Genomic DNA, 27,690 nt, shown 5'->3' with positions numbered 1-27,690 from the left:
GCTGAGTGACGACTCCTGTATGATCGATGCATCCTGGAACCTATGGTATCCCACCCTTCTGCACAGAGGTATCAATGTAGTCGTTTCTCAGGAGGAACTCCGTCAACGATACTGAAGAATATCTTGCCCTCAACACTGAGTGAGATGACCCTAAACTGCTCGATGGTACTTGAGCTCTCCTCCTTTGGAATCCAGACCCCCTCTGCATGTCTCCACTGAGGTGCTACCTTCCCTCTTCTCCAGATGACTTTGAGGGTTGTCCACAGTCGCTTCAAGGGTCCGGGGCATCTTTTGTATACAACATATGGCACTCCACTTGGACCTGGTGCTGAACTGGTTCTAACTTCTTTCAAAGTTGGCTCCTTGATGTTAAATGCTGAGATGGGTTCTGGCGGAGTTATGAAAGTCCTACTATTAATCTGACAGATTATTGAGATTAATACTCACAAGTGAAGTTCAAAGGCAGATCCCACGTTGATTTAAGATACTTCCTCTTTTGCAGAAGTCAACAACAGAATCATAGTGAAATGGCGCCACACCTTCATGTTCTAAATATACAGGATGGTTGGAACAGAGACCCTCACCTTAGACGCTCATGTTTAAGTGACGCAGGTTCTTCCACAGCGCTCTCTACCGCCACCCCCTGGAGACTTATATTGTCGCTCGTATTCTTCCAATTCTGGAGGTTTTTTTCCATCTTAAAACTCATGATCACTCGTTACATGCCGAGACTGTCCAGACTCCTCCAGACAAACTGATGATCCGCGGATCAACCTGTAAGACAACTAGGTTGTTTATTGGACGACGACTGATACAGGATTAATGTTATACATTCTATTTTAACACTGATATTTTTCCTTTATTCTTAATGTCAGTTTGCAAAAATAAAGAAAAAAAAATAAAGAAAACTCAAAGTAAACATTTGGTGAAATCAAGAATGAGACATAATTTCTTCATAACTACACAAATTGAATTTTTGGACTTTTTTTTTCCTCGTCCTCTTGATTACATTTTTTTTTTTTTACTACAACACAAGAAATGAAAAAAAAAGAAAACGATGCAAACATCCAGCGTTGACTCGATGTTTCCCTGGCGACGCATATATAAAATTCATGATCCCTGTTGTGTGTACAAATGCACAAGATGATGCAGGACTGGAGTTGTGGCTTCAAAACAAAGAGTTGGTTTCACATACATACAGGTCGTCTCTCCATATAAACACGCGGTTCACCAACGAGCAGAAGGCTGTCTGGCTTTAGAAGCTAAAAACTACACTGGACCTTAAAAAAAAAGAAAAAAAAAGAAACAGACATTCACATTTCTGAAACAATGATCCTCGTGTCAAACGTCTGTCAGTCTTTAGAGCCACCGGAGGAGGTGGCGGCGCGAGGACGAGGAGCCGCCGATTGTGCCGTGTTTCCTCGTCGTCCTGCGGCTGAAGTCGTCCATTTCTCCGCTGGTCACTCGGCTCACTCGCGACTCAGCGTTCGTTTCCTGCCAGCGAGAGAGTGAACCAGGTGTTGGAGGAGAAGTGATGACGGTCGGGGGGGTGAGTTTTGTGTCCAGAATGTCCATGCGTCCGACCCCGCGGGTGAGAGGGGTCTACGGTGAAGCTGGCGCTTTGCTTCCGCTGTACTGAACTTTGTATCTGTTGACCGTCTGACCTTTGACCTCGGTCGACAGGCAGGTGGTCTTGCAGGGGATCATGTCCTCCTCGTTCTCTCCCATCAGCCAGTTCTGCACCGAGCGCCCGGCCGAGGCCGACACGTGCTCGGCCTGCCAGCCCTGGTGCCACTTGTCGAACCGTTGGTGCTGAGCGGCGGCGACTCTGTGCTGGGACTGTGGAGGACCAGAGACCATGTTAGTCCACATCAGACACGGATTCAAGTAAAATAAACACAAGTTACACTAGGATACGATCGTTCCTTCACAGCTCCTGGTTATTATTTTTTAAGTGATATTTCACTCCAAATTCACTCATTTTCTTCTCCCCCTCGTGTCGACTAAGGGTTGGGATTATTTTCAGAGTAATCTGTTCCTTTTTAGAGTTATAGACAAAAATGTCTGTTCATTTCAACGTAGCGACTGGAGCTCAGTTGTCTTCTTCTTCATATTGGTCCAAAAAGACACTTAAAAACATCCAAATACTTCCATACTGCTCGTCTGTAACGTGCATCTTGTATCGACAAGAATAATTGTTCTGAAAAACTAAAGCAATCCTATCTTTTAAGATCTTTTGTAGCAAAAAATCCCAGGCCATTAGTACAACTCTTGACACCGACACTTGCGATGCGTTTCAATGAGGACACTTGTAGCAGGAGCTGAGAGATCGGGAGCGTCCACTATAAACAAACTTTAAAAAAAACAACCTAATTCTGTATATTTTGTGGTTTTTTTCAGAACAATTTCTAATTTCAAGGCTTCGTTACAGACGAGCAGTATGGAGGTATTTGTATGTTTTTAAGTGTCTTTTTGGATGAAGATGAAGACGAAGACAACTGAGCTACAGGCGCTACATTAAAATGAACAGACATTTATGATTATAACTCTAAAAAGGAACAGATTACTCTGAAAATAATCTCAACCCTTAGTCAAGATTAGGGTGAGTAGAAAATGAGAGTAAAGTATCACTTTAATACTGGGGTCATCAACTTATTTAAAACTGTGTAGTAAAAGTTTTGTAAACAATTCTGAAATAACTTCATACATTAGATATTATTATAGCTGATATTCCTCTAATACACTCGTTATTGATCTTTCAATAAATACCAAGTGTGCAGCAAGAAAGGAAACACAAAAGTAAACATAATAATATGATGAATTAGCATCTGTCTGCACCACGTTACCCTTGCTTTACCGACTCCATGTTTACTTTGTAACCAGGGCACACAGAGGACACTGCATCATCCACAGCACGTCTCACACATACATAACAAACTCACCTTCCGGGACTTGACCAGCGCCCCTCTGCGGTACATGTAGTCCTCGGAGTTCATGACGAACACCATCTTGTGAGTGTTGAGCTTAAAGCGACAGTCCAGGCTGCCGGCGTTCTCCACGCCGAGCTGCCGGTGCCACTCCCTCCTGCAGCGCATGGCTTCCACCTGACGCACCTGCCAGCGACGGAACCGCCGCAGATTTCTGAGGAAGGATATTTGCATTAATGCCAGAAAACCGTTCACATGACGCCGTTACAAATGTATTGGAAAATGTAGGGTTTCTTTTAAATGTGAAACAGTGTTGTAAATAGGAGGTGCAAAAAAATCATGTCATTTTGTCAAGTAAAGTAATTAAATCATATCAAGTTCCAAAGCTCAATATTAAAAAGTTGAAGTGTTAGTGCTCGACAAGTTCTATTATTGCTTAACATTTCAGAGGAGAAATGTCAACTGACAATGAAATGTCTCAAAGGTTCCGTATAAATAAAACTAGGATTATTCATTTTAGCACTTTAGCAAGTTACCCGTGGCGCCCTCTGGAGGACGGATTTAACATCAACAGATCATGCCGTCATTATGAGTTTAATTAAAACAATTAATCTAAATAGTCTCAGCCTTACCTGGGCAAAAACACAGGTTTGAAGAAGTAGCCATCAGCCTGGGAACACAGGCTGGACTCAGTTCCAACGAACTGCTCCATGTAGCTGGACAAGCACTGAAAAGACACAAGAGAGACATTTAAAAAAATAAAAGAAACAAAACAATATACATTAATGTGAACTTTAATTTGAAGTTCAAATTCACCTGCACATCTAACGGGTCGTCGGCCTGAGCCTCCTCTGTGTCCAGCAGCTCCAGTGTCATCGTGACATTGCCCTTGTTCTGAATAAACATCAGCTGAAAAAAAAATGGAAACATTTTAGTACAACAGTAGACTTTAAAAGGTGCCAAGACACACATTTTAGAAAAACAACATCCAGAATTTTCAAAACAAAACATTATTTCTGTCAAGTGACGTTATGAAAGTAGCATTAGAGTTGAAGCAATGTGACCATGAGCTGGTAATGTTTCAATCCTTCTATACATTCCTATACATCCTGCTCTATATATTGCTCATCCCACCTTGAAGCAGTTCTCCTCAGCCATGACTCGCTCAGACTTCCACTGGTAGCTGGTCTCCCACGCCGCCCGAACACACTGCGACGACAGATTCCCGCCGGCAGCTCCTCTCTTCCTCTCGGCCAGGTACAGCTCCACCACCTGCAGGCAAACCTCGTCGCTCACCAGGTGCTGAAGCTGGAGGAACGACACAGAATCAGAGACGGTCGTACATCAAATCCGGGCGGCGTTCTTGCTTCTCTCCTCACCTGTCTGATGATGTTGTGAATGACTTTGTCGATGGTGAAACCGATGTAGGCGTGAATGGTGAACATTTCCCTCAGCGTGTCTTCGTACTGGTTTGCGTCGAGATTTCCGTCCAGCAGGCTGCGCACCATGTCCAGGAAGGCAGGGTAGTACTCTTCCAGCTCCACCTCGCCTGGTGAGGAAAGGATTCAATTAAAAGTCTGTTAACGTCCAACATTCCTTATAGAACAAATGTTATTGAGAAAAGAGGTTCACATGAGTTGAAGTGTGTTTGTGTCGTATCAATCAATGATTACCGTTTTATCATCCCAGGCCCGTAAAATACCTTTTGCATAAGTCAACGTATCAACATGTTGTTGTCAGGAGAGAAAGTCATGAATGATTCTTAAAGCAGACACAAAAATAAACAGTAAAAATTAAAGTTTTCATGGAACAAGCTTTGGCACGATCTTCCGCTCCCTCTCTGTTTGATGGATCTACCGACTCCTTCAAGAAACATCTTTTTAGACATTTTTATTTGTGCCTTTTTTTTTCATTTTCTGAGACTCCTTTGTGGTCCTCGGTGTTATCTTGACCTTTTAAGTATACATTTTATTGAGTATTGTTTTGATTGTTTAAGCGCTTTGTGACCCTAGTCTAGAAAAGCTCTCTACACATATTAGTTACTTACATACATACAACATGAAAGTTATTATTGGTTTGCAACAGGAAGTCAGCCTCCTTCACTTTACACCTTCTTCATGTTCTCACACATCAATGCTTTTATTCACACAATGATTTTAAACACGTGTTTAATTTGGCCTTTCAGAAAAGCCCTGGACTAACACAGACATTCTAATACACTAAGATTATAAAAAAAACCCTCTGCATTTAGTTTGAAGCCTCTTGACATTGACCATGAACATTAAAGTCTAAAGATAGTCAGCGATGGCATTTAACACACAGGAGGAGGAGGAGGAGGAGACGCAGAGACATGACCAAACAGAATTCATATAGAAAAGCGTCAGTAGTCAAGTGACTTTATGTACACAAAGCCCTAAACTATCTTCTTTCCATCACGTTGAAATACTTCTATCATCAGCGACATCTTAATACAGCAGCGTTTGAACTCTCAAGGTCAGTCAACGCACTGCTTCACCCACAACCATCCACTAAAGCACCTTCTTTGAATCAAGGAAAACATTTCAGGACAATCAATCTCAAACCATTGCTGTGTCTCAAATCGCATACTAGCTTTCTCAAAGTTATTATTTTTAGTGCGTAAGTGCGTCTCAATTCTTACTATGCGAAATTTAGTACGCCATGCACACTAAATTGGCGTACTAACACGCCCACAAAATTGAGTATGGTTCGATGGACATCTACCCTAAACGCCTGCCATCTTAGTGACATTGTAAACGGAAGTTACGTCATATATTAATGCATATACATGTATATACTTACAGGTGTATTTTCCGCAGCAGTAGAAGGATAAGACGTCTCTGGTGCTGATATCAGCTTAAATATCTCGCGAATATTTCGATTCTCATATTATTTCTTTATTTCTTTTTCCAAACTTGCAAAACGTGCTGCCAGCAGGTGGCGATAGCATTCAGCTGGTTGCAACCATCGTTAAATAGAAGTAGAAGAAGAAGCTGTCACGTCAATTCCGGTTAGTGCTTAGCAGCAGTGTTTGATTCGAGACATACTCAGTGTGATCTGTTGAGAATTTGCGTACTAGTTAGTATGTACACTATCCTGATGCATACTAACTTCTAGTATACTAAGAGAAGTACGCGATTTGAGACATAGCACATGACTTCTATATCCATGTTGGACGTATTGAGAACATTTCACAAAGACCAGGTTTGAACTTACTGGGCTGCTTCAAGCGAAGTTCCATGGCGAGGTCACATGTCTTCTCCCGTCTCCCTTCGGCCATCAGCAGCCTCTCCCGGCTCTGCTCGGCCCGGTGCTCCAGCAGCTGCCTCTCCGCCTGCCGGTAGACCCGCAGCAGTCGGGAGCACAGGGTCTGGTGCAGCCGCAGGAAGAAGTACCAGTTGTTGTTGACGAAGAAGAGGTTGTAGACGCCGTCGAGCTCCTTCTGGTGCTCGGCCTCCGGGTCCCGCAGATCCACCTTCTCTCCAGTCGGACCTGAGGTAGTCTCAGCGGGCAGGGGTCCGGAAGAGGAACCGGTAATCGGTGCCGCCTGGCTGGTGCTACTGGGGGTGGTGGAAGAATCAGTGTCCGTGGGTTGTGTCGGGCTGCAACGCCGCCGCCTGGACTCGCCGTTCAACTGCTGCTGCGGGGGTTGGGACTGGGTCAGGGATTGGGAAGGTTGCATTTGAGACGGGGTTCCTGCAGTGGCGCCGCCTCCTGGTGCGACAGAGGAACTGAGGTTCCCTGCACTCCCTCGGTCTCCGCCTCGCTCGCCTCCATCCTCCGTTTCGACCTCCTCATCAGTCCATTCCTCGGTGTCGCTCAGCTCGCCGCGGCGAGAGAAGAACAGGTCGGGGACAAAGTGCTGGATGATGCGCTTGATGTGGTCTTTGTCGTCTTTGTGGATGGTGGGCTGCCGCTTCACGTGGTAGATGATGAGCGCGGCGGCGTCCTCCAGGATCTGCTTGTCCTCGTAACTGAAGACCATGTGAGGTTCGCTATTTGTAGCCGCACCAGAACCGTTCCTGCCCTGCTGGCCGACACCTCCCTCCTCAGTGCTCTGCTCCTGTCGCTATGAGACGGACACGGAGAATAAACATTTAAAATTACATTTAACATATTCAAGATCGTAAAAAAAACACTTAAATTGTCTCCTTATTGCAAGTTATCCCTTTGGAGAAGAAGAAGATTTGTTTGCCATGATTTCAGTTGATATTTTATTCATAAAACTGGTAGCCTAAGATTTTCTGTAGCGAGAAGATGGAACTTTGGACCATCTCATGCAAAAGCATCTTAATAAGTTGAAGGTCAGAGCTTTTCTTGAGGCCTCACTTCAAACCATTTTCATCAGGATGACTCCATCGCAAACCTGCCATCGTTTACTTGCACTTCCAATCCTCTCAAGATCCCCATTGATGACAAAAGATTTATTCTTATAGAAACCAGGGGTTCGAATCTTTTGTTTACACAAATGTTTGTATAATGTTGTGACTCTAATCACATTAGGAGCTCATTGATCAATACAAGCGACTCCAAAGAGACTCAACATGTTTGAGTTCTTTTAACTTTATTAAAGTTAAACTAATGTGTTTATTTAAGTGTGTCTTAAATAGATGTTAGACTCTATTGTATCATCAGTGTCTCTTTGTACAAAACTCTTTTCATTGAAATATTTACAATAGAAAATGATATTGAGCCGCGCCCACTTAAAACACTTTTCCTTTTAGAGTTCACTCTCTGCTGTGATTGGTCAAACATCAACGTTTGTCACTGCATGTCATCAACCCCAGAAGTCTCTACCTTCAAGGGACTCATTGTATAAACAAAGCAGGGTGTGATTACAGCTGGCTGGAGGAGAAGTGAAGACATTTTTACGTCATAATGGACTCTCTCTTAACCTCTTGTTCACCCAGATTTCAGAGGAACTTGATAAAGAAATAAGTTCAAAACATGGTCATGAGGACTTCAACATTTGAAACATGTCAGTGCTGGAGTTTTACATTAGTTTCCCGTTAAATTAATTTATCACTACAATATTATTTATTCAGCCTTGTGAACCAATACTACAGCTTATGTGCCGTGCACCACATAAAATGGGTTTGAGATAAGCAGGTAAAAGAACTAATAAATACGTTGCACAGTTGAAAAGTAAAGGATTGAAATGGGAATGTTATTGGGATTTTGAGAAAGGAATTCGACCTTCTGGCCTGGGGAGTCCTGTGGGGGCTGCTACAGGAATATGGGGTATCGGATACCCCGATAAGGGCTGCCTGTTCCCGCTATAATCCATGTCAGAGCTTGGTCCACATCGCCTGTAGAAAGTCTGACTCATTTCAAGTGAGGGTTGGACTCGTCCAGGGCCGCCGTGTCTGTTATTTTATATCAGGCTGCTTTTTGCAGATGCCTTGGTCTTGTTGGCTTCATTGGGCCTTCATCTTTTTTCATCATCAATACTGAGGACCCTTGTTGAGAATAATCTGGCTGAAAGATGCGAGTTCTTACCTCGTCATAGACGCTTTCAATCTCATTGAGAAGGCTCTTGGATCGCAGAGCCTTCATGTCGTTCTGTTTAAAGTTGACTCCTTGATGGTCGAGCGACTTGAGATAGGCCTTCTCGTACTGCTCCCTCCAGATCTTATTGAAGCCCTGCTGAGCCTCTCTCCACTCTTCTTCTTTAGCTTTCAATCTGGAGAAAGATTTTTTACAGAGGACAGCTCTTACAATGTGCATGAGAATGTCTGAGTATTGTTGCAATTTTTTTATTTCTGCAAATAATATGTTTATTAACACAAATAAAAGAAGAAAACAGAGACTTGAACATTAACACTAAGAGATTCAATGACTGATGGCGTGTTAACACGGAGAAGGAACTTGTTTTATTTTCTTCATTTAACAGGTAACCACAACCGTTTAGCCCTTTTGAATGATTGCTTTAATTTAGTGAACTAGATATAAAGGGTTCAATTTAATTCTATTCAATTACCTTTTAAAGTTGCATTTTTTACAGCCATGAACTCTCAGAGTTCAACACTCCTGCTACAAACACAGTAATGCACGTCGAAGACTGTAACACCAGCAACAGCCAAGACTGTGTGACATGAGCTCGGCAGACAAAGCTCTTCAAATGGTTCAGTGAAAATCTTTCACATTTTCTGTAATGTTGGTTTATTTTGAACATTCATGCCTCACGGTACTCTTTACAACGCATCTTCACGTGACCACCTGACTGCTTTACATTAGACACAGTGCTTCCAAATGAAGTATGAAAAGATTTTATGAAAGTTACCATCAAGGTTAAAAGGTAAAAACCTAAACAAAAAAATCCATTCTGTGGGTTTTGTAAACTAATGTGCACAAGGCAGTGCTGAAAAACTAAAATAATAATAATAAATATTACACAAGAGGCGCCAGAAACAATGTTGTTAATCCTCTGTATTGGTGCTTCAAATTTTCCTGGTCAGTTTTATTAGGAATGAATATCATTTTGGTTACAAGACAAAAGTACTTTTGAAATTGTGCCATTAGTCAAAAATGTTTGTGTTTTGTGTTACCATTATTAGAATGTTGATGTCAGAACCAACTTTTTCTCCTAAACTGTATCAAGCATATTCCAAAGAGAGTCCTACCTCTTGAGTACAACAGGCACAGCGGAAGCTGGACTTCTCTTCAGTCCCTCGATGATCTCGGGGGCCTTGTCGCCATAGATACGGTAGACGGCTCGCCGCTGGATGACCTCAGAGGTCCCACCCAGGCAGTCGTCCAATCTGAACCGGTCCTGGTCCTCAGGTGAGAGGCGGGACAGCTTCTTCTGGACACTTTCCAGCACCCGAATAGTGGCCAAGTTCGTCTCAAGGACGACGTCCAACTATAAGAAGATTGGTAACGACTTTAAGTCTGACACAAAAAGAGGGCAGGTTTAATATTTGTACAACCTTTCTCAAGTCTTACCTCAAATCTTTCATCCTCACAGCGATGAAGCTGCTCCTCATATGGAGTTTTCTTCGAGCTGACAAACGTCGAGTCTTCCGACCAGGAGGGGAAGGACACCCATGTGTCATTTAAAACCTACAAGAACACAGACACGGGACTTTAACATTCAATTGAGATGTTTAGTAAGAAAAGCACAAACTATACTTTGAGTATCTTCACAGATTCTAGCAACAAACGAATGTTTGGAGAAGCTACATTTATTGTCCGTCTGATGCACTAAAAGAAGTTACAGTGGGAGAGCTCTTGTTTACTGGAACAACAATGACAACAAGAGAAGCAATAATAATTGCTAGCGTGCAAACACATTTGTAAACCACAGCAGAAAACATACCATCGTGACATTTTGAGTAGAAAAAAAGTATATTCTATGTTGTGGAATCAGTGCCTGATTTGATTTCAATCAACAATTACAAACAAACTTTGGTCATTTCTGTTTGCTTCTGAAATATGTCATTTACTGAGTGTTAACATCTACATTTAAGAATAGGTTGCCAGGGTATTCAGAAAATGGTTCAATTAAATGTTCAATTTCAGAACAAAATCCAATTTTCTTTTGTCACGTCTGTGCTGGGATAAGATTTGTCACTTTTAACCTTTTCCGGCAACGATTCAATCCAAGCTTATGAAAAAAAAAACACATTCTAAGAGTTATTATAAATAAAGAGGGATCTTAAGACGAACCTCCTTGCACAGGGCCGTCCGCCCGCTGCACTTCGGCTGCTGGTAGGTCTTGGGCAGGGCTCTGTAGCTGGACCCGAGGCGTTTGCAGGAGGCGTAATCCACCTCCCTGCCCCCGCCTCCCTCCATGTAGCGATCCGAGAGCCCTGACACAGCATGAGAGAGCTCTTTGTCCCCCAGAAACGACTTGAACTGTGTGTACAGTTCAGGAAACTTCCTGGAAGTAGATGGAGCATATCTTTTGTGACACATAAATTTAAAAACAAATGACTCAAGTGTACCACCTTCAAGGTCTCACTTCAAAACCTCATTTAAATGTAAATCCATTAAGAACCAGCTCAAACTAGATCACGCATCATGACAGTAACTCACCCCAGGAATGGAGTAACTAACTGCAGCAGCTCCGCGCCGGAGACGACTTCCTGGTTAAACAAGGCAATGCACCGCAGAAAGTTTTCATATACTTCTTGACTTTTAAACAGACGTCGAACCTTGAGTGGAGCAAAGGCGGAGACATTCAGTGATGAATAGAGTCAGTGAAAACAAGACGACGGGAAAATTGATCGCTCACCTTATCGAAGAAAGAGAATTCTCGCAAGACTCCGTGTTTTCCAACCGAGGCAAAAGACTGATCTTTGGTGCAGGAATACTTCATTTTCTTCTGAATCATTGATACAAAAATGAATGAAAGTCAGGAGTGATCGTTGAACGCACAAATTAAAACTGACGTTTTGGAAATGCTTGAAAAAATAAATGATGAATTACTTTATTTTATAACGCACATCATTTTTTATTTATGAAATACAATACAACTGTGTACAGCTCAAGTATTTCTGAAATGTCAGGCTGTTTTAGTTTAAAGTTGTAAAAATGTTTTTTTACGCACAACCTCAACATCGAATAAGAAGGATTTTTAAAAGTACAACAAAAAATGAGTTTTGTATGGTATATTGGATATAATAATTAAACCAAAAGATTACACTGTAATGCATACAAAAATGATGATAATATATGAATACAACATTTGTTTTTTCATTTTAAAGCAACCTTTTAATTATATTTGTCACTTTTAGAAAATAGATTCATAGCCAAACTCTGTATTCTATAGTCAAACAATGTTAGTCATCAAGAAGCCCCATTTCAAACATCCAGATAAATGTCTCCTCATTGCTCACAGATCCCACATCGATCCAATACCTTAAGAAGTGGAGACATGTGCTGCAGTAGTATGGGTCTGGGCCTCTTCTTATTCTGTTTGGACCCCGAGTCCTCCTCCTCTGGTCTCTTCATAGGCTCCTTGCCTCCTGTCAAGGAGCTTCCTGTAAACTATACAAGAAACACAACATTTTCACATATTTTTCAAATATATTTCCAGTTGAAAGTGGAGAAACATTAGGGTCGTTTGACTCGACGTCAACGTTGTGACTGACCAGTGATCTCTTAGCATCTGGCAAAAACTGCCCGAACTCGGCCAGCAGGTCTTCCTGTCCTTTGAAAAGACTGGCGACTTTAGAGAACACCTCGTCTTCAGTCATTCCACTGGTACCTCTGCTCCCGCGGCTCTCCTTCACCTCCAGCTGCTCCTTCTGAAATTTGAAGAAATGAAAAAAAAAACATCTTAAATCCTCACCGAGTAGAAGCTGAATCACAGGCTATCGTCTACTGATGAGTTAATCTGGAAATGTAAGGCCTATATTCAGCCTTTTAAAAAACATTAATCAAGCCCATTATTATTTAGCAGTAAAGCGATGGCATCAAGAAGCAAACATTTGTAGACGACATACAAAAATACGTTTTATTTTATAGTGAATGTGTTGATTGATGACACTTAATACAAGAGGTTCTGAGGTTAGTAAGTAAGAAATGAGTAAGCATTTCATAATGAACTCCAAACTTCACCTTCAGAATAATTTTGGGCATGTTTTCCCGCCAGACGATAACAAACCACCACCTTATTTTAGTAATTTAGGTATATTAGACTCAGGTTATGTATTTTGGACAACATTTGTTTATGTTATAAAACAGAATGTGTCGTATTCATACACCAGGCAGTCAGACCGTTGTACACGTTCACCAAGATATCATCTAAAACTCTTGCTTCCCAACTGCCTTAATAAATATTGGTTAGTCACACATCTAACTCATACACACATGTTTTTAAAGCAGCCCATACCTGATAAGTGTGAAGGATCTCTAGGAAGGCTCTGTAGATCTCGGGGTGATCTAGAAAACGGTTCTTGATCTTGTTCACGTAGCTAATGGCGCTGTCAAACTCTACCGGGCTTGTTTCAGAGGCAGGGGGAGATACAGACGAGGCGGCCGTCTGGTTCTGGTTCTCTCTGCTCGTCAGGGGAAGAGAGAGTCTGCTCGGGGTTTCTGGAGGGCCGACCGAGTTTAAAGATGAGGGGGACTCCGTCGAGGCTGCTTTCACTTCGCCGGTCTGCGGCGGCGCCGTGTCCGTGCTTTGAGCTGAGGTACTACCTGAGGCTGCAGGTACTCCAGGTGTGGCCACACTCTTCCCCTGCGGTCCAGGAGAGACCTGGTGTGGCGAAACATTATGTACATATCAGATTGAAATAAACTTAATGTTTAAGTTAATCTAAATCAGAGGAGGTATCGTCGCCTGTGCTTTGTTATAAATTCATTGCAAATATACTGTGTCCTCTGTTTTAAAGTCTACATAACATCCCTTTTAAATAGGAATTTGAGCCGATTCAAAACCTTTAAATCTGTTGCCGTTAACTTAACTAAAGGCTATGATAAGTATGTGAAATTTTAGAGACACATCTGCATTATATAACGTATTGAAAGTGTTTGAAGAAGTTGTCTGTGAGAAGAAGGAAACATCCAAACCAGGAATTAAACCATGACACCACGCTAAAAGCATTGAATCCTCACAATAGGACCACTTGTGACGTCCTTTTAAACATTCGTGATGTCAACACTCTTACAAACATATCAACAACCTTTAACAAACGTGAAATAAACGCCAAAACAATTTTGTTTCTTCTACTAACACAATTTTGCTTTTATACTAGTTTTCTACTTTTTTTTTTAAAACAAAGGTATGATTTGAACGTTAAGCTAGTTTTTAAGCCTGTGACATAGAAGTGAATATCAGATCCTTCAAAACCTTTGTGGATCCGGATCAAACGCCAAAATGTAACCATCTGCTCCTTGTGCTATTATGAAGGCTTCCGTTCTGTTTTTCTATTGCTTATTTTGTGTGTTATCTTATTTAACTATTTTATTCTGTACGGACAACACTGGCAATAAAAGTTTCAGATATGGATTGATATAACCTACGACCACCTAAGCTTCTTGGCGGAGGCAGGCATGAGGGGTGAAGAGCAAAAATAAATTGATTTACTGTATCTTAAATATAACTACATCACTTTAAACTGAAGTCTCTTAACTTTTGGACAAATATTCTTGCTATATCTAGCTTATGTAGGGAATTCTGGGTGTGCGGTGGAAACTACTTTGCTCTATGATGAATGGATTTCAAGCTAGAATCAGTCTGAGGTGATCAACTGAGAGCACTCACTGCCATTACAAGTACAAGAAGGAGAGGATTGACTGCATTAAACCAGTGACTGAAACAGACTCCTATGCAAAGTTTACACCATCATGTACATATAACCTATAAAGCTTGATAGAATTTATTTTAAAAAAACAATTAATTCCTTGGCTTAATGAGCTATTGAAAATATCTCAAATCATACATTTTTACATCAGAAACGTGAAGCTATCCTTGTGGAATTAAAACATCCCTAATGTATTCAATCCATTGATCCAAATACTGATACTACAATAGATAGTTCTAGACAAGCTTATCAATCTGGAATGAAATAAGCCAGACTAAAACTATGTAAGCAATTTAGTTAAATAAATATTACAATATTGAATTCTATTTGGACGTGTGGGCAACATCTTACCTGTGTGGAAAATGGAGACTGGAGAAATGCTATTCCATTTTTTGGGACTTCTATCCGATACCCTGGTGGTAAGAAAGCATTGAAGCCCAGCACAAGGTCTGGATGTCCATGGAAGAGTTGAGACACACGGTTTATTACACCAGGTGTATCGATGCTGGTGGAAAAATAAAAGTCATGAAAGATAAGCAGTGACTAACAATAATCAAATATATACCTTTGGGACTTGAACTCCTTCATGATGTCCAGAAACTTGTTGTATATGCCGGGGTCATTGGCGAACCGGATCTTGACCTGGTCCAAATATGACAGGGCATCTTCAACCTTGGACGAGGATTGAAACAGAAATGCATACATGTTAATACACAAAAGTGTTATTCAGGTACAGTACAAGGGGGTTTAATTAATTTCTTCTCATTTAAAAAAAAAACTGGGTCATGTTTGTACTTCATATTGACAATGGAGTCAAAGCATACGTTTCAAATTAATCGACTACATCATGACAAAAAGAAACCTGCGGAACTTGACAATGTAACATACATTTAATCAATATATCTCCAACCTTTGTTGCACTACTGACACCTTCAAGAAACATCTTAAAACGGTTTTATTTGTTCAGATTTTTCCTTGATTTTCTGGAACTCCTGTTGTGTTATCAGTATTATCTTGACCTTTAAAATATATACTTTATTGTGATTGTTTAAGCGCTTTGTGACCCTGGTCTGGAAAAGCACTGTACAAATAAAAATTACTTACTTAAATATAAATAGGCTAATGTATAGAAAATAGAATATTTTTCAAAACAAAACATCAGTTGGTAGCAATAATCCAGGGCTTTGGGGGCCAATGATGAACAGAACACTTGATTCTATTTCTATTATTTTTACTTGGCATGTCGACAACATGATTTTCGTGCACTTTAAAAAAAAAAGATCCTTGAACCTTTAGGTACCACGGATCCCTCCATTAAAACAACATAATATCTAGATAACCATGATACTAGGTGTGTATTTGTGTTTATTCGAGGCAGAGTAATGTTCTGAGAACCTCTCTCTTCATTGTCTCTCTCTCGACTGGTGTATCAACAAATGCACAAGTAACACGGAAGGTACTGACCGAGTAAAAATACATTCGTAAATACAAACACAAACCGTGTTGTGTCGACAGTGGTTGCGTTTCATTCACAGCAGTCGAGTGAAGGTTAGTGTTACCGTGAAGAAAGAAACTGCACAACAAAAGCACGTCGGTTGACCAGAAGAATCTGCGCCAACACGAGCCAGAACTGACGACAATAAAGTCCACATATCTTCACCCACAATACTGACACGACCTCACAACAAAAGAGAGTCTAAATGGAGGTGAAAGTCGCCGTCGTTTGGCTCACGTCCTACACTTTGTTCAGGCTGAAGAAAAAAAACCCGAACAAGGAGGAACTTCCCACAAGCCCCGAGTTTACTCTCAGGATCCATTAACCGATCGACTTGTATCTGCGAAAAAAAAACGTCGGTCGTAGTTTTCCCACTTGTGTTGGGCTGTGGTCGCTTTTTTTTTTTTGTTGCATTGAATAATGAAATGTCATTCTTGGGACTGCGGGGCGATACTTTTTAACAGGGCCAGCGAAGAGCTAACGTGGGGTTAGCCAGCCAGACCCACTCGTGAGCCTCAGCAACCAGAGTCGAGAAGCAACAAAATGGTTCTGACTCTTGGGGACTTTTTTTTTTCTCTCTCTCCCTCTCTCTTCTCTTACCTTCAGCTTCTGGAAGTGCTGCTGCTGCACTTGCTTCTGCGTGATAACGTAAGGCTTGTCCTGCATTTGGCTGATCTGCTTGGCGGTGCTGTGCGCCTGAATCTTCGCCATTACCCCCGGCGAACGGGAGGCTTCTTGGGAGCCGCAACTTGAGGAGAGACGCGTCGACGGTTGTTAGCCTCGTAGCCGACGAACCTTCCTCTCCTCGGTCGGGAAGCCAGCCTGTCGAGCGAGCGAAGCGAGAGCGACACTACTTTGCTTGACTGGACAGTCTCGGAACACACACACACACACACACACACACACAAAAAGGGGTCGTGGAAAAAAAAAAAAAAAACGAGCAGAGAGTGGATGACTGACAAACTGCTAGTCACAGCGACTTTGGTTCAACGTCGCCATCGAGGCAGGAAGCGTCGGGAAACACACACGAAAAAAAAAGGACAATGGTTGCCGTTATCGTTTTTTTTTTTTTTTTTTAAATAACTATCTCCTGTCTCTTTAAATTCGGCGGCAGCGGGTCTATCTTGGCGTCCGGAAGCCAGAGTAGGAGTGAAAAACTGAAGGGGAGGGGCGGGGGGGAGAGGAGAAAAAAATTCGAGTGCGCAGGCGCAGTGATGGGAGGAGCCCAGCTTGTTCACAAGACTCTGGATTGCGACACGCCCCCTGCATTGCTACAAAGAAACGCCACTCAACACTGTGACAATCGACCAGAAATAAACAAAAAAAAACATGTATGAAGTGTTGCTGATCCTAGCGCCGGATGTCGTCAAACACGAGCTGAAATGTTCGTCTCGTCATTCCATCGTCAGGCATCATCGACATGTAAGGTTTTTTTTCAAAACATTTATTAGGTAAAGTGATTATACAGACATTTTAGTAGTTTTATTCTCTGACATCTTTTTTTAGGGGTTTTGTGTTGCGAGTCTCCATCTCTGCAGCCACTGTTGAAAGGTCAATCCTCCTTTCGTGACCTCTGGTAGGACATGCTGCACAGGTTGATCCCACCTACAATCGAAAAGATGCAAACTAAATGAACATGTCACAGAGAATGATGGAGAGAGAGAGACAGACGGGGATAAAACGAGTGTAGTCTGCAGTTGTTGTTTTTTCTCGATTTAGAGAAAGTTGATTCGGAAATTCTCACTTCTAGGATTTAGATGAATGCCAGAATAAACTAATCTTTATCCTTTTTTATTAACATTTAGAGACAGTTTCAATGACGGCTTATATTTATCTTAATTAATATTAAAAATCACAATCAAAGATAACTAAAGATTGGGAGTCAAGGAGGTTTTTATGCCCTGTTTGGACCAACAAAAAAAAAGAAGCTTTAACTTAAATAAAAGACTCATAAATACTCATACGACATCACACACCTGCTGCTTTGTAGGAACATACATTGATGAAGTAGTTCAAGTGGAAGAAGATAAATATAAACAAGTGTTTGATAAAAGCTACTGTGTAAATCTGAGCTGAGAAGCTTCATGTTTCTCTACTGACGTGCTGATCCTCCCCACTTATCCAAGAGAGCTTCACAGTATTAAGACATTAAATGATCTTACCAGTAAGAGATGGCAGTTTGGATCTGATCCCCGTAAGACAAGCCGTGTAAAGTGCGTTTGACGAGGGTTTGAACCCTCGGTATCAGGGAATTCAGCAGCTCCTGGTCCTCTTCTGCGACCCGTGCCAGTAGAGCTAGGAATCGACACCGACCGTCAGCGCTTCTCATCGTCACGCATGTTATTCTCATTCCCGTTACCTTTGTGATCGGCCGCACGCAGACGCTTGGTGTCCTTCTGTGTTCCCTGCAGCGTGACCGAGTGAAGCTGCAGCAGCTGACGGAGGAAACGCAACTCCAGACGTTTGGAGCAGGCCTGGTAGACCAACTCCTCTGGCGCCTGGAAAAGTTCACAAAGACCAGAAAAGCAAAGGGTTTGGATACAAACGGTGGACACGCTAATCTGAAGAAGTAGGTCAGCAGACTGAGTTTGGCTGGTTGCGTCGCTGCACTGAACTTCTATGGAGATGTTCAAACATTTCTAAAACACAGCGTGAATGCTTTGTATGGCATGACTGAGGCTCTATGAAGCTGGACCGGGAAACTCAACAAACACAAATTTAATATCAATAATAAGTCAGCCAACAAACACAAGCATGGGATTTTCCAAAAGTAAATAAAATACCTCATACTTCAAGTGCATCTGCATCTCAAATATAGTTTATACAGGAATAATTTGAGGCATATTTTTGGCCACAGCATCCTCACCTTGCAAATGGGGAAATCCAACCTATGACACAAACTGCTAAAAGTTGGGTCCTTCAGGCGATGGATGGACAACCGCGACGCAGGGATTCGCTGCGCTCTGAAATGAGATACAGTATATCCGGATCAATTATTCTATTTTTGCTCTTACGTGGTCAGTGGTTGTAAGAGGCGTAATTAAATCCGCATCAATGGGTCACATGTGCATGTGGTCTCGTTTTTTTCACACACACCACAGAGATTTTGGTAGAGCTCACCCGTCGACAATCCTGCGATCCAGAGCAGAGAAAGAGATGGTTCCAAACTGCCTCGTTTCTTTTGAAATGCAGTTTCTGAGAGTCCTGGCTGTGGCGGTGACATCATCAAACTGTGGCACCACTTTATCCTGGCGGAAGTCCTGGAGCTAGAAGCAAAAGTGTCATGATACGAAGCCTGACAAGAGATTTGTAAATAAAGGTCAAGACACCTCTTTGTGCAAACGGATTAATTCTTTCTTAGCCGTCGAGTTTCCTTGAATCAGACCTTTGATATGATCCTGTCTGAGGAGCTGAGGGACACACAGAACAAACGTAATGATAATCATCACATTTTATTGGCACGTTATGATTGATATTTATGCCCACCACTAGTTTCCTGAAATCCAGAATATTCTTCTCTTCTTTCTTGAGACTTTTAAGAGTCTCCTGTCGGCTTCTGACCTGGTGGTCCAGCTGGATGCACCAATCTCTGATGTAATCTCGAGCAGCAGTCTGCATCACGCACTGCAGCTCCAGGTCCGGAGAGGATCTTCTAGGTCAATCAATGAAACGGTAAATCCCTCAAAGTCCTTCTCATGTTTTTCAAAGGCTGGTAATTCATTAACACTATACTTCTGACCCTATATAACAATGATGAATCATTTATTTAAACAAGTGTCTTAAGAACTTACAGCCCCACGGCGGAGTCTTCGTTCACCTCACTTGAAACACCAGACAAATCATCCTCTTTCCTGCCGGCGAGCAGCTGCTTCCGAAGTTGCTGAACTCGAATACGAGTCTGCGCAAGCTCAACATAACTACTCTCCATATCTCGCCAAGCATCCTGAAATTAAACACGCAGCAAAAAAATCCATAAAAATCAAACAAATATATAATCCAACTACACCTGTGTCTCACCCGTAAAAGGGCCTTTACAGACGGCAACTTCTTTTCTTCTCCTGCAATGTCATGCAGGTGATCACTTTCATAACGGAACCTGAAAGGATTCGAGCAGTTATTCAACAGTCTCACTGTAATTATACGTTAAATGTTTTGACCTACCCGAGAGCTGAAATATCTTTTGATACATCCAGAGATGAAAGCTTTTCTTCCAGTTCATTCTGCTCTTGTGATGCCAGGTATTGCAGTGCTGAGATTATTTGCGTCGGTGGATGAGCAGCCAACAGATTCTGATCATCAGGTTATAAATAGAAAACGTTGTGTGATTTCAGAGATTTCACATAATAAATAAATCTGGTCCTGATTGATTTAAAATGCTCTCACCTCCACTGCACTTAACCAGTAATGAAACATGGCCGTCCTCTGTCCCTCCGTCATACTGGGACAAGCGTTTAACGTTAATGAAGGTTAACAACAAAAGTCATAGTGAAAAAGTTGATGAATCTTACTGATTTGTTGCGGAGTCCGTTTTCAGTTCAGTCTCTTGTAACGACTGAAAAAATTGGACTCGGTCCTGACACAGCTCCCGGACTTCACACTTGACAGCAGAAACAAACCCTTCAATTAGTTCTGGTAGAGTTCTAAACTGCCACAACTAGTTGAAGTTCTCAAGGATTTGCATGTTGTGACTGTGTGTTAAGTACATAAAGATATCTTACCAGGACTTGAGCTTCTGTTGCAGCTTTGCTGTTCAACCCGTCGCCATCGTTGTTGTTGACGGGCGACTGGTTTTCAAACATCACTTCGACACCAGCTTTTCTGGAGAATAGAATAGAATAGTTATTTTCAAAATAAGAATTATACGAGTATACAGAAGCTCCAGAACATTGATGTACCTTTTCATTTGCTCCAGTGTCTTGCAGTATCCATTTATTTGTTGTATATCATCAGCCAGTACCTTGTGGCTAGAGACGCAGCGCTGTCTAAAAGCCTGTAGAAGCAGATCTCTGGCCCGGCTGTCTTGCACCTGAGCCCAGGTGGAGTTTATTGACTGTTCTGTAATCATACAGCCACACAAGTGATTAAAAATTGTATTCATTATCCAAGTACGATTACATAGGCATGTTAAAACACACTACCTGACCGACTAAAGAAGCTTCAAGAACTCTTCTAATGTACAAACCTTGAGTGGCCATCTGTTCCTCTGTTGCACCAATCTGAGTGTCCAGGTAACCAATTTCAGCACGCAGCTGCTCAATTTTCTTTTGAAGCTCATTCTGCTTCTCCATCGTACTCTGCCCCTCCTTCTGTTTTGACTGAGAATACTTGGATCAGTTCTCGATCATTCTGAAACTGATTTTTATAAAAGTAAAGATGCATACCTCTTTGTCTTGAAGAACTTTGTACCTTAAGGTTCATTTTGTGAAGGAAAACTGCAACATTGGAATACAATTACTACTGAATAATATATCGTTACAAATCAATTTATTGAAGGGTAAAATTAATCAGATGATAGTGTTTTTTGCCAGGATACCACTGAAGATTCCCACGCATCATCTGAACATTCCTGTAGAAATAAATCAAAAATTTAGATCTATTTAAAAAACATTTTCATTGGTATTTAGATTGTTTAAAATAGTGAATGTGCAGCTTTTAGACTCGTGTTACTACTACATAGAACCTAGTTTACGTGAACACAACATTGCAAAGATAAATCCTAAGTTAGGACAAGATTTTAAAGGTTTTTCTGATACAGGCATTCAATACGGACCATCATTAACCTCTGGTCTCTTCTTTTAAATATTCTTCCTTTTGGTTTTTAGTCAAGATTGTGGCGAGAGGATGCTCTATGACCCAGAACTGTATCATCATCTTTTTTTATAAAGATGGTCAAAAGTGGCAGTTAATAGTGATTTTTTTTTTTTTTTTAATGGAACGATAAACACATTATTCACATCATCCTGCTACACAGTGATCACGTGATACTGACACTAACCGTCCTATTTGGAAAATATAATTTAATATATCCACAAATATAACTCTATACAAGATATGATCATACCTTTGTCGGTAGACGTGATGGATGACATACGTCCATATTGACTTTCCAGGACCAACGCACAGGCTGTCAAATAAATGTCAATCGTTATAACAGCGAAGATAAAACACCAACAAAGACGAAAACTGCTCAACAGATACTGACGTTTTCATATAGCCGTCATTCGGAAGCCTGTCTGGGGGAAGTTTAAACTCTTCAGTCGCCCATCGCTTCAACTGCTGGACCAGGTTCTTGTCCGCCATCCTGAGAAAAGACGTAAACAGTGTTAGCCACCATGCTAGCTCGCAGTGCTAAATATCTCCGTTTCAATCAGGAGTGTCATCGTATTGGTATAAATGCACATGTTTTACCCAGTCTCCGCCAGTCAGTTTTAAAAAAAAGTATTTCCGCTGTTGTGTTAATAAGTCTTGTTTACTTGAAAGTGATGGAAAATCTAAATTCGCGGGCGTTTCAGACACTTCCGGCTCTTCTCAAACTTCCAGATGAGTAGCGCCTTCTAGTGGGCTGGATGACCCCTAGCACGGGTTATTCGAATCTCCTTAATAGTGTTATTATATATTTTCGATTGACATTATATTTTTTATTTTAAACGAGGTGAATTACCAATCGATTTTGAAAGACCCGAGTGGTATTTTTTCTTGTTGTGGTTTTAGAATTGAGTCTTACATTTTATAAGAAAAAACGTCGTGAAGTGTGTGTCGTTTCGGTTTAAACATTTATTTATGTTTAAAAAAAACATTTTTACGTACTGTAGGTTAATGACAGTTTTTTCTGTTTTAAAACCTATTTTTTAATTATTCCAAAGACGTTGGTTAAGAGTTGCGGGGACACCCTGGAAAACTCTTCATGCTCATTATACACACACACACACACACACACACACACACACACACACACACACACACACACACACACACACACACACACACACACACACACACACACACACACACACACACACACACACACACTTACAATGATTGATAATATCGAGTCACCATTTAACCACACTGTGGGACTGTGGGAGGAAATGTGAGTTTCTAGTAATCCATATATCTATCTATTACACAAGAAAAACAGGAGAAGAATCGTTACACAGACATGACCCATATTTATTGATTTCCTTCGAGCTGGATTCGAACCTTGATGTTTTATTACTCGTGTGAAAATAAAGTTTATTGTAATGTCTCGATCTGGACCAACGAGGGCGTACTCGGACAACATTGTAACCAAATGCCAGCGTTCAATGGTCAGTCATCGGTGTGGGTTTAAAATCTTTACATGTAAATGTGTATTTAAAAATTCTATTTTTAATAAAAATAATATAAGCAGGGTTTTTTTTTACGTGTATACACCAAATATAATGAATCTACTCTTATAAATATTCCAAAAAGTAGATAAATAATGTCCATATTTACAACATAATGAACTTAATTTAATTATATTCTTTCATGTACATCAATATTAAATTCCTGATGTTATCACTGCCTGTCACACAATGTGTAGGATGTTCTTTTGAGGACCAGGTCTTGTGTAGTCACTGATCTACAAACACTAAACCAAGTGATGTTCAATGTGTTCAACCTGTTCTTATTGTCACACAAGAGTCTTCATTGTGTAGCTTCTTGTTCGCGACATGGTGTTGACTTCTCTGCCTTCAACTGTGTTGTGTGATGACAACAATCACACACTCGTCGTCGCACAAAAGACCTAAATGAGCTTCAGTGGGTGTTTTTCTGCTGACTGAGCGCATAGAAATTCACCCCATCAGACATAGTTTTGCACAAGTGTTAAGGAAGCATCCCCCTCTTTCTGTGTGTCACCAGACACACCCACACAAGACTGGCGCCAACCAAGTCGCCCGGTTACCCCCCCCTCGTTGACCTCCAATTATGTCATGCGAAAAAGCTGTGTCCTACTGAAAAGCTCGCTTAATCAAACCCAATTAATTCCGCTATTTTCCCTTATTATCCTTGGAAAGGGTCGCGTCTTTCCAATAAGACTGTTAACTCCAGCCGAGGCCCGTTCTGAGGAGCGAAATAATGGACCTCACAATTAATCAATTAGTCATCATGGTTCGGTTGTTCTTACTGACCAGCTGTAAATGGTGATTTAAAGTCACACATTTAAGCAGCTTCCAGAAAACAGAAATTAAAAAAAAAAAAATTGGAATAACATAATATTTATTCAATTTATTCAATTGTCAAATCATAACCAAGTTATCTCAAGACACTTTAGAGTTTAAGCAAGATTATATAGGATACAATAAAAACAGGTCCCATCCAAATAACAATGGTAATTCCCACTATAAATCAATTTAAAACAAAACTTAAACATCGCAAACTTATGAAACAAAACATGTTAGACGACTAACCATGAGTAGTGGTCCCAGGCTATCGACTACTTTGTTAAACTACTTGGGTTTTTTTTCTAAATAAGTAAAACTCACCAACAGGTTTGAGTAAAACAATGAATTAAATAGTCAGTTAAAGTGCAATAAAAACAAGACCGCCTCTGATTTATTCTCATTATGAATACAGATCGCAGTGTTCAAGCTTTGCCTTTACAAAACTTGTTTCCCAGCAACCATTGCTATCAACCACTTTTAAATTGAAGAACAAACTGTTAAAGTTCAGAAAGAGAAAAAGAAAAAAAGTGGTTACAGGAAGAATATTATGTAAAAACAAGACTAAAATACAAGTTTATAAAAGATGTTGGTTCTACAGATCTGGGATGTAATAGCTAAAGTGTTTTTAACGAAGGAACCGCTGCTCGAGGACCAGTAGGTCTGAGAGAGTTGATGATGGTTAAAGAAAGGCAGACACACAGCCAGCACATTAAGAGCTTTAGAAACCAGATGTTAATCTGAAAACCCACATAAGTATTTTGGTCAGAAGTTGACCTTGCAGATGTAAAACATTTATTTCTTTGGGGCTCTGGTGATAACATTGTTACAATAATATATCTCAGAAGTGATACTTAAATAATTAAAACACTTATATCATAATAAGATGGTTTAATGGACTGTTTTGTGCTGATAATTAACAGTAAAGAAACATTTACTCTTGCTTTCTTAACTCGTGACATACTTACAATCTATACCTTATCATCTGCTTCTTACCAGTCTACACATACAACTAGAATAATGAGTCAGATTCACTTAATAACTCACTAGTAAGAAAGTTATTGATGATTTAAAGCAGATTATGATTTGATCATCAATGCCACTTAAGTTTCTCCTGAATATATATATATATATATTTAAAAACCATGTGCTGCTCTTTTCCCAAGCTCGTCTTGGTGCCACTCACTCCCCCCCCGACTCAACGCATGCCTACCCCGGCCCCCTGGCCGCGGCTGAAGCCCCGACCCGGCCCCCTGGCTGAGCGGTGCCAGCAGTTAGTTAGTGTCTGTTCAGGCCCGAGCTCGGCGCTACTCAGCCTAGGGACTAATCCCCGGGCCTGTCAGAGGACCCTGCTCTGAACTCATCCTGCAACACAGGAAAGCGCTCTAATTGGGGGATTTTCTACATCATTAACCCTGATGAGCAGCCACCCCCCTACCCCCCCGGTCGTCCACCCCACCCTCACTTTCTCCTTCACACCTTTCTGCTGCTTTTTATTTACCTATTTTATAATCTCTGTCCATCAATGAGTCTTAACCGAGCCTTAAACGCCACATATGTGGCAGAAGCCTTGAACATACAGGTCCATTAATAGTGTAACTTATCATGTTTTATTCCTCAACAGTTAAAAGGACAATTGAACGCGAACATCATTCGTCTTCCATCCATGCAGTCGTTCACTACTGCGCACCCTGAGTGAGGAGGTTGTGCTCTGGAGTCGGTCCAGGATGAAAGTTTGAAAGTTTGCCAGATTATCCAAGTGTCGCATTTTAGAACACTATCCAATTAAGCTAACATGCCAGCGTTTGGATCCGGGGCACAGTCGGAGGGAGAACATGTCGGATCCACACCAAGGTTTTCGACGACAACCAGACGATGTTTTAAACGAAGGAGCCGATCAATGCGACGATCAGTCATTATCCAGACGACGGGACGTTCAGAGACAGACAGGAAATAACCTAAAGGATGCGTTTGGTGACGCATTTATCGTCAGAATATTGACGCAAACTAGATTTTCTTCAGTAAATCGTTAGGACTTCTGATGACACACGACTCACACGTCAAAGTGCAAAGTAATAAAACTACATCATATAATAGACACTGTTGGTAAGGTAAGGTAAGGTAAGGTAGAACTCAGGAGGTCTCCTTCGGAAAATTGTTTTTTTCGAATAGCCACAGGAAATACAGCATCTTTTCACAAAAAATAAATCAAAATAAAATAAGAACAAGATGCTGGTGCTGTACAGAGGAAGAAATGTACCAATTACATAAACCGTACAGAACTATTTCAAATAACATCTGATGAAGATGAAGACAGAAGAAGAGAAAAGTTCTGCTCCAGCTCCAAATATGATCCTTACAATAGTCCGAGGAAGAAATTGGAACTCACTGAAAACAGATATGAAAAACACGACTAGTTGGAGCTCCTACCGTGAAGCAGATTAATGATGAGAAACTTAGAATGAATATCACAAATACACACAAAAAATTACAAACGTTTAAGGCAAGATTAAGGTTGAAGAAACATGAGTGAAAAAATGGCTGTGTTTAGGATAAACATGAACTTGGTTCTGAGAAGATGATCACGGATTCTTAATATTTAACACTCGTGTTTTACCTCGATTTGTGATTGTTAGATTATATTTGTTATGAACAGTGGTTAAATTAAAGAACTACAGTTACAAATATTTACAGCGTGATCTGAAAATAACCCACTAAAAACAACTGCTTCGCCATCACCACTGGAGAATATTACTGGTCTTTTTAAGATTAAGTTTCGTGAACTCGTGCGTCAAAATATGTCTCGACGTGAATGTCATGAAATATCACCAGATAAAAGTATCACGACATGCAATCATATCGTGATGAAAAAAATATTAAATCCATGTTACCTCAGGGGCTACAAAATAAAAAAAATGGAAAAACAAATGTTATTATCAGGAAATTTCCTCAATGGGACAAGAAGTAGATTAATTTCCAAGAGGTTCCGAAACAAGGCAACTGGACAGTGAAGAGTTTTGGGAGAGTCCAGTGCCTCTCCCTTGAACAACCATGATCCTGATGAATGAGTAACTACATGGACATAAAGTACTGGATCAATGAACCTCCAAATATGAAGACCATAAGAACTGGTTCCAAAAAATTCCTATGGTTTCCCAAATCTCTTGACCGTCCTCTTGCCTTAAGGTTGGAACCTGTTGTCTACCCCGCCCTCCACCCTCACAGCCGGTCGCAGCAGGAGGCCGTCAACACTGAGTCTGGTTCTGCTCGAGGTTTCTGCCTTCTAAAAGGAATGGCACTCAATGTTGAGTTGCTGGGATCTGTTTTTCTTTTTTCTCCACTATAGTCTCACCTAAACTGTAAGTGTCTTGAGATAACTTTGTTACTATAAGACACTTTAAATTTAATTTAATTTAATCAATAAAACAAATGTAAGGGGATAATACTGAGCATTACAATAGAAATAAGTGGCTTGACTAGTTTTTTTTCTAGTCGATATACGTTTCTACATAAGGAAAAAAACGTATGCATCTCATACGACCAAGAACGACTTTGTTGTCTTACACCTAATGAACTACTTCATACTTGAGTAGATTGTGAGAGAAGTTGCTGGACCTGGATCTGATCGGCTCTCTTCGTGCTTCAGTCTCGGCCTTGAAAGAATGTGGGCCGACGTCATATGACCTCTCGTGGATAAAACCCAGTGTAAAAACCATCTGTCAAAATAGTTTTCAATAGGATCCGATACTTTCTAGAGCGACTGTGACGTCATCGAGGCGTTGAAAGTCAACGTAAACGCACAAACAAACATTCCT

At 41.0% G+C, this 27,690-nt stretch overlaps 2 protein-coding genes across 3 annotated transcripts; both read right to left on the bottom strand.

Moving 5' to 3' along the window:
• Positions 1–781: 781 nt before the first annotated feature.
• Positions 782–16,580, bottom strand: sin3b (SIN3 transcription regulator family member B). Its single transcript, XM_087783691.1, has 19 exons — positions 16,293–16,580; positions 14,763–14,869; positions 14,549–14,702; positions 12,784–13,149; positions 12,041–12,196; positions 11,808–11,936; positions 11,182–11,271; positions 10,983–11,101; positions 10,614–10,827; positions 9,891–10,007; positions 9,569–9,807; positions 8,445–8,628; positions 6,162–7,014; positions 4,307–4,476; positions 4,062–4,235; positions 3,744–3,836; positions 3,560–3,654; positions 2,943–3,141; positions 782–1,839 (listed from the first exon to the last, which is right to left on the bottom strand). The coding sequence occupies exons 1-19, from the start codon at positions 16,401–16,403 to the stop codon at positions 1,603–1,605; spliced, it is 3,807 nt and encodes a 1,268-aa protein (XP_087639817.1). The 5' UTR covers positions 16,404–16,580; the 3' UTR covers positions 782–1,602.
• Positions 16,581–17,120: 540 nt separating this feature from the next.
• Positions 17,121–22,194, bottom strand: haus5 (HAUS augmin-like complex, subunit 5). 2 transcript variants are annotated; one of them, XM_087782598.1, is made up of 20 exons: positions 22,101–22,194; positions 21,895–21,993; positions 21,754–21,816; positions 21,226–21,258; positions 21,074–21,098; positions 20,875–21,007; positions 20,588–20,747; positions 20,411–20,510; positions 20,201–20,289; positions 20,076–20,130; positions 19,854–19,981; positions 19,710–19,788; positions 19,484–19,635; positions 19,179–19,344; positions 19,022–19,102; positions 18,813–18,958; positions 18,559–18,655; positions 18,052–18,190; positions 17,855–17,987; positions 17,121–17,297 (listed from the first exon to the last, which is right to left on the bottom strand). In XM_087782598.1, the coding sequence occupies exons 2-20, from the start codon at positions 21,990–21,992 to the stop codon at positions 17,195–17,197; spliced, it is 1,980 nt and encodes a 659-aa protein (XP_087638724.1). In that variant the 5' UTR covers position 21,993; positions 22,101–22,194; the 3' UTR covers positions 17,121–17,194. The 2 variants fall into 2 exon arrangements, with proteins under 2 accessions (XP_087638724.1, XP_087638725.1); XM_087782599.1 differs by having other exon boundaries at positions 19,179–19,341.
• Between the last annotated feature and the right edge of the window lie 5,496 nt (positions 22,195–27,690).

Source organism: Callionymus lyra, chromosome 2, assembly GCF_982586985.1.
Source record: "Callionymus lyra chromosome 2, fCalLyr1.hap1.1, whole genome shotgun sequence".
NCBI lineage: Eukaryota > Metazoa > Chordata > Actinopteri > Syngnathiformes > Callionymidae > Callionymus > Callionymus lyra.
This window is presented reverse-complemented; position numbering and strand designations above follow the sequence as displayed.

What these genes read in the sequence shown, in the direction of transcription:
- haus5 (XM_087782598.1), bottom strand. Translation starts at nt 21,992, where the DNA reads ATGGCGGACAAGAACCTGGTCCAGCAGTTGAAGCGATGGGCGACTGAA. An exon ending in GGAACAGATGGCCACTCAAG is followed by an intron (nt 20,748 to 20,874) that starts GTTTGTACATTA and finishes GTATGATTACAG; the next exon opens with AACAGTCAATAAACTCCACC. An exon ending in TGGATTTCCCCATTTGCAAG is followed by an intron (nt 18,191 to 18,558) that starts GTGAGGATGCTG and finishes GAACTTTTCCAG; the next exon opens with GCGCCAGAGGAGTTGGTCTA.
- sin3b (XM_087783691.1), bottom strand. Translation starts at nt 16,403, where the DNA reads ATGGCGAAGATTCAGGCGCACAGCACCGCCAAGCAGATCAGCCAAATG. An exon ending in AAGGAGTTCAAGTCCCAAAG is followed by an intron (nt 14,703 to 14,762) that starts GTATATATTTGA and finishes TTTTTCCACCAG; the next exon opens with CATCGATACACCTGGTGTAA. An exon ending in TTGAAAGCGTCTATGACGAG is followed by an intron (nt 7,015 to 8,444) that starts GTAAGAACTCGC and finishes TCCGTCTCATAG; the next exon opens with CGACAGGAGCAGAGCACTGA.